The sequence below is a fragment of the Pseudorca crassidens genome, chromosome 19, assembly GCF_039906515.1.
Source record: "Pseudorca crassidens isolate mPseCra1 chromosome 19, mPseCra1.hap1, whole genome shotgun sequence".
Lineage (NCBI taxonomy): Eukaryota > Metazoa > Chordata > Mammalia > Artiodactyla > Delphinidae > Pseudorca > Pseudorca crassidens.
In genome coordinates this window covers 15,582,345-15,592,372 of record NC_090314.1, presented here as the reverse complement: position 1 = coordinate 15,592,372, position 10,028 = coordinate 15,582,345, and the positions used below count along the sequence as shown (strand labels likewise).

The following is a 10,028-nucleotide window of genomic DNA, read 5'->3' as shown; positions in this document are numbered from 1 at the left end:
ACAGATCAGCAAGAGCTCAGGTACGTTTCATAACTAAAAGTTTATTAAGGAAACAAATCCAGTGCTGCAAATGGGACAGAAAGGAGAGACAGGGTCTCCCACCCACCCAGTCGTCAGCCTTCACCCAGGGGAAAGGATCTCAGAGGAGAGGCCAGGGACCCTATACCCCAAAACGCCCAGTCATCTGAGGCCCTGGGGGACTCACAGCCCCAAATCGTCGGCCATGGCTCTCCTGTACAGTTCCCCCTCCTTCTGGCATAATCTCGGGCCTGCGGGGGGGGCACTGCCTTGCCCCCATCTTCTGGGCAGGCTGTATAGTCAGACGGGGGGCTCTGGGGGATTCCCCCACTGGTCCCATCAAAACTTGCTCCTGGCTCCGCCTCCAAACCCTGTCTCTTCCCCTAAGTCCCCCTCCATCCCTGTTCTGGGTTGGGAGAACGCTTTCCCAGGAGGAAGCCTCCTGAGTGCAGCTTTGAACACAGGTGCCAGCTGAAGAGGCAACAAAAAACTCCAAGGCGAAGGGCCCCCGGGTCAAGTTCTTCTAGGGCAGAGCTAGAAACGGTGCAAACTCCAGGCTAGGCAATGCTGCTCCCGGGCACTGGCCCACCCTACCCTCCCTCAGGCTGGGCTGGAGGAGCCTGGAAGCACCCCAGAGCACAGGGGCCTGGGAGAGGTGGTCAGCAACAGGAAAGCTTTCTTAGGCTCCTGCCACAGGTACCGCGGGAGAAGCATTCAGAGTGAGAACCTCCAAGGCAAGGCAATGAGGGGCCAGGAAGGTGAGAGGGACCAACTAGAAAGAGAAGGAGGGTGCGGGGGATGATTTGGGAGGGGGAGAGGGAGTCGAGTTGAGAAGAGTCTGAGGAAATTTTGTGAAGTGGGAACTAGAGCAAAAGGAAGGCGGATGGAGGGAGACGGAGCAGGCCAAGGCCACCCAGGAAGCATGGGCCTAAGAGCAGATGTCCTCCCTACAGACCCACGACCCACCGAGGGGAAAACCAGTGGCCCAGTACAGTGGACCCAGATTGCTAAGGGCGGGAAGAGCAGCGGGACGGGTGTGTGTGTGGGGGGGCCTAGGGCTGCTGTTCAGAACCCAAGTGTGGTCCATGGGGGAATCCAGGCCTCAGGGGGAGAGAGACGCCCTGAGCACTCTCTTCATGGCGTGACCAAAGCCTCTTGGACGCTTTCAGGACAGGGGCTCTGAAGATTAAAGGGACCCGTGATCTCACCTGCATCTGATGGAAACTCTAACCCCCTGCCCCATCTCCAGCTGAGAAAGTGGCTGAGTCCCCGGGCTAAGAGGCCTTCCCCCAGCCCTTGAACCGGACACGGGGAGGGAGAAAGGCTGAGCACCGGCGGTCGGTCTGGCTCGCCCACCTGCTGTCACTGCAGCCAGCCACCTCCCTGCTAAACCCCGGCAGCCCAGGAGGGTCCCAGCGGCTTCCGCCCGGCCCTTGGGAGGGGCTCTGTGCGGAGCAGCTGCCCCCACAGCGCGGCCACGGCGTGGGGGGGAAGAGGGTAGTTTACTGTCTGGGTGGACTGGTGGCTCAGGCACGCGGGCATCTCCTGTGCTACTCTGGGCGCCTGGTGGCCTCTCGGGAATGGTTCCATGGGGTGGGCCCCGCTGTGGCCCCCTCAGCCCACCTGGGCCCACGTGAGGAAGGCGGGGATGTCCCGCACAGGCACATTCCTGGTCAGCGCCTTCACACGCAGGTTCCGGTCATCCGTCAACAGCACCACCTCCCGCAGTAGCCGGATCGGCTCCTCTGTTGGCAGGAGAGAGCAGAGGGACTTCACTGAGGGCAGGAGGCAGAGGCACTGGCTGCCTCTCCTCTTCTGGAGGGGAAAGCAGTCCTGGGGGCTCCAGGCCAGCCATATCTTGGCCCTTCCACAGGTCCTTTCCCTCGTGCGGACTGTCAGCCGAGGGCGCCCCTCCGCTACCGGCTCTGGGAGGGCCGTGATGGGCCAGGGCTGGCCTTCTGCTCTGGACCCCCGCCTCCAGCGAAGGGCCGTGCTGCCTGGTGCCCTGAGAGCTGCCCGACCCGTCAGCCTCCGCAAACCCCTCTTCTCAGGACTCTGAGCGGAGGGAGCAGAGCCGGCCCTCCTATTCCTTCTGACTGCACGGCTAGTCCTGGACGCAAAATATTCCTCTCTTCTGCACATCTTCTCCACCCACCCCCATCCCCCCCAAGGCCAGCAGATCCACGCTTTAGGTATTCAGACGTAGGAAACTCAAGATGGAATACAAAATGTATCCAGGGCTCCCAGGAAGTGAGGAGAGGGGTTAGCTCAGGGAGCTCTGAGGAGAGGAGGGCAAGGGTCCCGGCAGCGCCCAGCCAAGGCGGCCCTGAGGTTAGAGCCAAAAGATTCCCTCTATTAAATAAACGTGATCCGTGCGTACGGCAGCAACCTCTAGGTACAGAAAAAGGAAAGGTGAAGTCGCGTCGTTCTCCCCGTTCCCTCCCTCATGTCTCTGTTTCCCTGTCTCCCAGGGCAGCGCTGTCCGTCTGTCTCCCAGGGCAGCGCTGTCCGTCTGTCTCCCAGGGCAGCGCTGTGATGTCTCGAGTCCTTACGCACATTTACAAGTGTATATACTTGTTATATAAGCTTTTTTCCTACAACATTACAATCATACTCACCGTACCTACTTCATTCAAACTTTAAAGATTTTAAAGTTCTTTCTATATGAGCACAAATGGACACACAAACGGACAGCCTTCGTTCTTTTTAGATGACTTTTTAAGCAGGATATCTCCCCCACTTCTTTCCCCCTAATTCCCTAACCTTTTAATAATGTATTGGGGAGAATTTAAGCTGGGGCCAAGCACTCACACAAGTGACACCCCCACCCCTGCTAAGGCCCCTTGGGTGGCAGGTCCACTCCTCGGTCCCAGGCTGGGTGTTTGCTGACAGAGGCCCGGCAGACAGTGAGGCACAGGAAATGTCCTGCGGGGCTTGCTGACTGTGAGGGCTGGCGGGGCTGGGGGACTGCAAACATCCATGCCGACCTGAGCAGTTTCAGGCTTGCCAGCTCCAGGCGGGGAGGCTGAGAACTGGCTGTCAGCCTTGGGAGGAGTCTGGGGGGAAGAGGGAGGGAGAGGCTTGTGGGGTTGATGGCGGTGAGAAGGGGAGAGGCGGAACGAGGGTGTGGTGGGAGGTGAGCAGCTGTGGCGGACAGAGCGGGAGAGGAAGGCAGCCATGGGGAGAGGAGATGCTCTGAGACTGCTTGGCTGCTTGGGCCTGGCCCCTCGGGGTGTGTGCGGTGGGGCGGGGTGACGTGCAGTGCCATGTGGGGCTCCCAGCGGGCGGCCCAAGTCTGTCCACAGCCCCACTGGTCCTGCCCTGGGACTCAGACCAGGCGAGTCCCAGGCCTTAGGTCAGCCAACCAAGGCCCGGCATTGCTGGCAGGGGTCTGCAGGGGTTTCTGTGGATACTTTGAGACATTTTTAACAATAAACATCCTCTGTTTTGACACTGGTAACTTCACTTTGTTAGAAACCAGAGACTGTCATCTTGTCAGGCCCCATCCGCCATAATCCACATGATTTTAAAATTCAACATCGTTTACACATAAACATTTGGTGATGGTTTCTCTGTGAATCTGACAAGTTAATCTGCTAAGAATTCACACTGACAAATGGGGTTTGATTACACCAGCCGTTGCTGATGTAATTCTGATAGAGGCGGTCCCCAGGATGGCAATGGGTTCCTGTAGGCTGTTTGGGGTGAAGCGGGGGGGGGGCGGCGGGGGGGAAGACTAGGGCCAAAGCCAAAATGTGTCTCTGCTAAGAAAGAAACAGCTCTGAGGCTGGGTGGGGCCACAGCAGTATCTGAACCGTACTTCCCAACAAGGCCTTCTGCACTCCTGCCTACCTCTCCCTCACAAGGTGCCCCTCTAGGAAGCTGCCTGGGAGCAGAGCCCAACCTCCTCTGTTGGGCTCAGCCAGGACTCCTTTTTACCACTTGAATGCTCCGAATCTGGCCTTAAGGGACAGTACATGCAAGCCACGCGGCAGGACCCCTCTGAAGAACAGCAGCTGTGGGCTCATTACCGGCCTCAGGTACAGAGACTTGGGCAGCAGTGAGGGGCTGCACTGAAATGGCTGGGAGAAGGGCTGGAGAGAAGACAATCCCCAGGCCAGCCTAGAAGCCAAGGCTAGGAAAGCAAGAGACAAGAGATGGGCAACCACCAGGAGGAAATGACAAGAGGCTACCTACACACAGACACAGACTAAATGGCGAGAATCATCAGCTCTGCTATGACACCGAGATAGGAAATCCTTCCAAATGAAGAAATGTCAGAGTCCTGGGAACCGGGAGCAGAAAACACCTGAGCCTCGCTGACTCTGAGGGGCCGAGGGGCCGCCTCAGAGGAGAGACGGCTCTGGGTTGAGGGTGAGGTGCTCAAGCACCCGGAAGAGAACCTCTGGTCCCCAGATGGGATTCTGCTCACCAAAAGCGTTTTGAAGACTGGGCTGAGGGCTCAGTCCACAAGCTCTCACCTGCCTCCAAAGGGCTATGTCACACAACCAGAGAGACAGGAAGGAAAGGCCCACTACTAGGTAGGGAAGCACTTCCACCCCCACCCCCCACCCCCCGTACAGGGTAGACATTCACAGATGAAGTGAGAGGATGAGCATGGCCAAGAACAGGGAGGTGGGCCCCAGGGACCCCCGGGGACTGTCCTCAGAGCGGCAGAGGGCTGGGCTCACGAGACCATGCCCAGAATAAGCTACACTGAATCATAAAGACATTCTTGCTGTCAGACAACTCACCGAGGACCCAAGAAAGGAAATGGACGCATGCACAGTGGGAAAGTTCACAGTCTAGAGCCCAGCTTCCTGGGCTAGGCCCATCCCTAGCTGGTCGAGGGTCCACCTGAGGGTGGGGGAGTTGTGACAGGGAGGTCTGACTTCCAGGAGGGGAGGAAACTGGGCTGGCCTCAGGCTTTTATCAGGCCTGAACCCTGATTCCTTCAACTTCCCAGGCCAGAGTCAGTGGAGGGACTCTTCCCTAGGGCTGAGGAGGGCAGGACAAGGTAGGGAGGGGAAGGGATGGGCCCGAGGCAGAGGCAGCGCTGTACCTTTGTTGGTGGGCATGAAGTCCTTAGCTTTGTCTTTGCAGTAGTGGAGGCAGCAGGAGAGGATCAGGTCGTCATTGTTGCCCTGGAGGAAGACGGGATAAGTGCCACCGGGCAGGAGGGGGCGCCATGCAGAGGAGGCACAGGTATGCTCTGCCTCTGGGGTCCTGGGGAAGGTCACTTCCCAGTGTCCCTCCCAGACGTGCCCTGGCCCTGCTTGGCCAGGTCCAACTGTGCCAAGAGTGATCTAGGGGACAAGGAACTCCCCCTCCTGGGCCTCGACGGTGGCCGTCCCCTTGGCTGCTCAGGCCAACTGGCCTTCCTCTAGCCCCTCCCTCCCGGAGACCCTGTTCTGAAGGCTGGCTATAAGTGCTCCCTTTTTGCCCTGGGTCTCACCAGCTGGCCAGTGATGTCCTCACTGCGGAAGGCGATGGATTCGAGTTCATTGCCACGGCTGGTCAGGGCCCGTAGGCAAGAGTCCCGACTCTCGAATCGCTGCTCAAGGAACTCAATGGACTTCCGGGCCTTTTCCTGCACCACACGGGCATAGCCCCCAGCCCGGTGGTCTGTGTCCTGCCCCTTGGCCAGGCCGTCCAGCTCACTGATCACTGATGAGACACAGCCCCGCAAGGAGTCAGCCTGGGCAATCAGCAATCAGGTCTGTCTTCGCCCGAGGCCTTGCCTTCCCAGCCAGCCCCTCCCCAGACCACAGAAGCCATCCTGCCCCACAGGAGTCTTCCAGTGAAACTAGGGGATCCTGGGGGGCAAGAAATGCCCTAGACTTTCCACAGTGTTCTATCTTCTTTCTGCCTCTTCCCCTGGGCCCCACCCTCCTCCTGGGAGGAACTTACAGGGAGTTTCTGGAGCTGCTGTATTCAGGGGAAGAAACCTGGCCCCTCTATCGCATTCCTCAGTTATAGAATCAAATCGAGAGGGTCCCTCAGGAGAGGCGAGGGTATGTAGCGGCTAGAGGAAAGAGGCACTCTCCCTCATCCGCCTGGGCCCCCACCTCGGCGGTCCAAGAGGGGCCCGGTTCCATGCCCACCCCTGCCAGAGGGCAGGGAGGTCACGAGGTGGCAAGTGGGGATCACAGCCTCACTCGCGAGGACCCTGCTATTCCCCTAAACCCCTGGCACATCTACCTCCTCTGATAGTGCACGTGTGTGTGTGTGTGTGTGTGTGTGTGTCTGCCTGCCTATGTGTCTGGGACACAGCTTCATTTTCTGGTGAAGATTCTTTCCAAAATTCCAGCCAAAAGCCTGAGGTCAAGTGGGAAATATGCACTCCTTGGGGGCTCCGGGAGAGTTTGGGGTCTGAGGCCTCTCCTCAGTGCAGTGATTCATGGCTCGGGGAGTCGGCGTGAGCATGCAGTTCCATGGTGAGCCTGGCACTCACCGTCTGGGTATTCAAAGACACTTTCTGGAAAAGGCCCATGTGGGAATACACACACACAGACACACACACAGACACACACACACCCCATGCCTTCAGCAACCTAAGGCTGCAGTGTCCACACACACACGCGCGCGCGCACACACACACACACACACAGACACACACACCCCATGCCTTCGGCAACCTGAGGCTGCAGTGTCCACCCAATGTATGGCTGAGGTCGCGGAGTAGTGGTGGATGGGTGTATGGTACAGCAAACAGAACATCAAACATGAAAAACTGGTATTCTATCCCAAAATCTGCTTTCCTGCTTCCAATCTAAACAGGCTTCAAAGGGGAAGCTTGTTTGTGCTTCTGCACCAGGCGGGGCTTCTCGAAGCTGGGGTCAGACCTCAGGAGCAGGGAGCAGGTTAAAGAGCACAAGAAACAGGCAGACGAGGCCGCCGGCTTAACCCTTCGTGCTCCGCGCACAGGGCAGGACGCCCCTGCGGCGCCTCATTGAACAGGAGCCCCCTCTACAGCCCCTGAGAGTCAAGGCCCTGCCCAGCTGAGGACGCTTCAGAAAGGCTGGCCTGGATGCCCTGACACAGTTGGCATTTCCCAGTGCCCCTGGGGGTCGACCATTTATTCTCTATCTACCTTCTCCTCTGAGTTTTCTCACATATTTGCTCCCTCTCCACTGAACCTGGCTTCCCCCACTGAACCATAAGCTCTTCAAGGCCAAGGGGCTGCAGCTCTGCCTTTCACTGGCTCCCTCGGGAACAAGAAGACTGAGCACACAGTAGGGGCACCATCGGTGCTGGTGTCTGAGGGCTCTGCCAGCCTGGGATGGTGTCTGAGGCTCCTACCAAGACTTAGGGGGCTCCTGAGACACCAGCAACCTCTCAGTTACACCATTTCCTGACCATCTAGCAAAAAGTGACCAATTCACTTTCTTATCCCTGAAAATCTCCTGGGTAGGAGAGCACAGGGACACGCTATCCTGAAAGGTGCCCCACCCCGGGACCTGGTGAGGGTAGAGGGGAAGCTGCAACAACTCGATAGTCCGGCTCTACCTTGGGCAGACAAGCTGCTCTACTTCTGAAGAACAGAAAACCTTCCCTTGGGTCTAAGGGCCTGGGTTGAAGAGGCTCTGGCCAGGCCACATGGGGAGGGGGAAGGAAGACAGGGAGGGTGGAGGCGGGACGAGGGCTGCTTCAGTGCCAACATTCTCAGGTGGTGCTAACGTGTTTCCCACAACCCCCCAGGGTTCTATAGCCTCTGCAGGGGCGGATGCTTCCTGCCCTTTGTTTCCACTCTCATCTGGCACTAAGACACCAGGGACTGGGAGGGAAGGCCCAGCGGAACATCTTGGCATGAGTGTCAGAGGTGGTTTGGCAGGCAGACTGCCAGTCTGGCAGCTCTTCCAGAGGACAGGGCCCCTAACCTTGCTCCCAGTGGCTGGTGAGAAGGGGACATTAAAGAGCCTGGGCTTGCCGGCCGTCTCCCAGATACTCTCCCTCCACAGGACAGCTATCAGTGACATTACCTGTACCAGTTACATCAGACAGCAGCCCGGAGCACAAAGCCCATCCTGAAGCTGACCCACCACAGGGCTCCCAGAACCAGAGGTGCCTCAGACAGCCCTCTGGAGATAGCCCAGCTGGGCTCCTTCGGCCTGAGGGCGGAAGCGAGCTAGCTGGGTCCTGAGATGCTGACCCTGTACCAGCACCAGTGACCAGACAGTGGTAAGAGCCCAAGTGGCAGGAATCCACACGCGTGAGCCAAGGCCTTGCTCTGGAGGGTTTCCATCGGCCTGGCCTTAGGGTGACATTGGCCAGAAGAATGTTACCTCGAACCAACAGAACGATCATGAAAAGCTACAAGACAATCAGACCAAAGGCATCTAAGCCCTTCAAAACCCTCCCAGCCTCCCTGCCAGACCACCCAGCAGCACTGCCGCTATCTGCCAGGGCTGAGTGTTTACCAATAACGGGAACCAGCTTTGCTGTTTTACTGCAAGCTTTATAAGGATAAAAACAAGGGCTGGGCTCATGCAGCCGCTGGTTGCTGGGACACAGGAGTCCATTTGCTCAAGCAGTTTAAGCCACGGATCAGCCATAATAATTTGAACTGCTTTGATTATTAAACAATTTTCCTTGCCCCACACATTCCCCACTTCCCTGCAAATCCTGTCTTACACACACAGCAGGGTTCTGCCTGCCTGGCCCCCAGGCTGTGGGGCATGTGTGTAGAGAGGGTTACTGCGCACATGCAGGGCTGCTCTGGCCTGACTCACCGATGAGGGGCACCACCAGGATGTACTTCCTGCTCTCCAGCAGCTGTGCCAGACTGGCCAGGTGGTCAATGAAGCCGTTGGTGTCTGGTACGAGGAACAAGGGTCTGATCTCGAGCTCCATCTGCCTCATATGACTCTGGTCCTCCAGGACAGCCTACAGAGACACAGAACGGTGAGTGAGCCAGTGAGTGAGTAGGCAAGGGGTGGGCGAGTCAGGGCCCTGAGTCCACGGTGTGTCAGCATCCTGCCCCTGCCCCCTCCAGAGATACAGCCAGTCCCTGTCGGGACAGGCCCGAGAGCTGGGCAAAGCACTGCAGTAAAAATCAGTGTAGACCAAATGGCTTGGGGAAACAGGCGTGACTAAAACCCTCGCACAGGACCGAGAAGGGACCTTGATGGTTATTAAAAATAACGGGTCTCGGAAAGTAAGACCTTGGGCTGAAAATCAGCGAGGGAGAGTTAGGTTCCTTGGATATGAAAGTGGTTTCACATTCGTCATCTAGGCAGCATATACAGGGGGTACTTCTCAACCCAGACACTTTTACGTATATGTGTATCCCAAACAGAATTTATTTCAATGTACTTCACTGTGTACTTAAAAAAAGGAAAGAAAAAGAATAAACTCACAGTCTACACAAAAAGAGTGATGCTGACAACTAATAATTAACACCGCAGTCTCCCACATCGGCAGGAGCCCACATGGTGGGACGGTTTAGGACCCAAGTCACAGACGTGCAAAGACCACCATCCAGACTGACGAGAACGTCACCATCTTCCCCCACCAGCGCGGTGATCCCTAGACGGCAGTCTTCTGCGTTCTACCTGCACTCCTTTGCCACGATTCTGTACAACCTATACTCTTGCTTACTTGAGGTTTTTCTTTAAATTGACTTTATGTCAACTCGTTTTTGTGGCTCAGCAAATAATACCTGTGGTATCAGGAGTCTGAGAGCCTAGGAACGTGTTTACCAGCGCAAGCTGCATTTCTGCAATGAACAGTCAGAATGTCTTCTGTGCATGATTGAAAAAACCCCTCACGTAGCGCCAGTGGTCTGGGCACCACATCTCAGAAGGCACACGGCCTCGCGCCTGTTAGTCGTACAGATGTTCACATCTTTCAGGGAAGTTCCATGCTCATCTGTAAAAGCCCAATCTTCTCAAGTCTGCCAGGGCCTGTGTGGCGGCAGCCCTGGGAGACTGGCTCTGGGTACACCTGTCACTACAGAACATGGTCACTCTTGTGCCGCTTCCTCTTCTGGGGACCATGGCCAAGAAGCA

At 57.0% G+C, this 10,028-nt stretch overlaps 1 protein-coding gene across 7 annotated transcripts in view; it reads right to left on the bottom strand.

Moving 5' to 3' along the window:
- Positions 1-21: 21 nt before the first annotated feature.
- SMG6 (SMG6 nonsense mediated mRNA decay factor) overlaps positions 22-10,028 on the bottom strand; it is a 236,544-nt gene continuing 226,537 nt past the window's right edge. For 6 of the 7 annotated variants that reach the window (XM_067715952.1, XM_067715953.1, XM_067715954.1 and 3 more), the window contains 4 exons: positions 8,751-8,904; positions 5,474-5,685; positions 5,081-5,162; positions 22-1,763 (listed from right to left, as the gene is read on the bottom strand). In XM_067715952.1, the coding sequence (XP_067572053.1) occupies positions 1,633-1,763; positions 5,081-5,162; positions 5,474-5,685; positions 8,751-8,904 (579 nt within the window). In that variant the 3' untranslated portion in view covers positions 22-1,632. The remainder of the gene's footprint in view (positions 1,764-5,080; positions 5,163-5,473; positions 5,686-8,750; positions 8,905-10,028) is intronic. The other variant, XR_010937526.1, reaches the window with a different exon arrangement.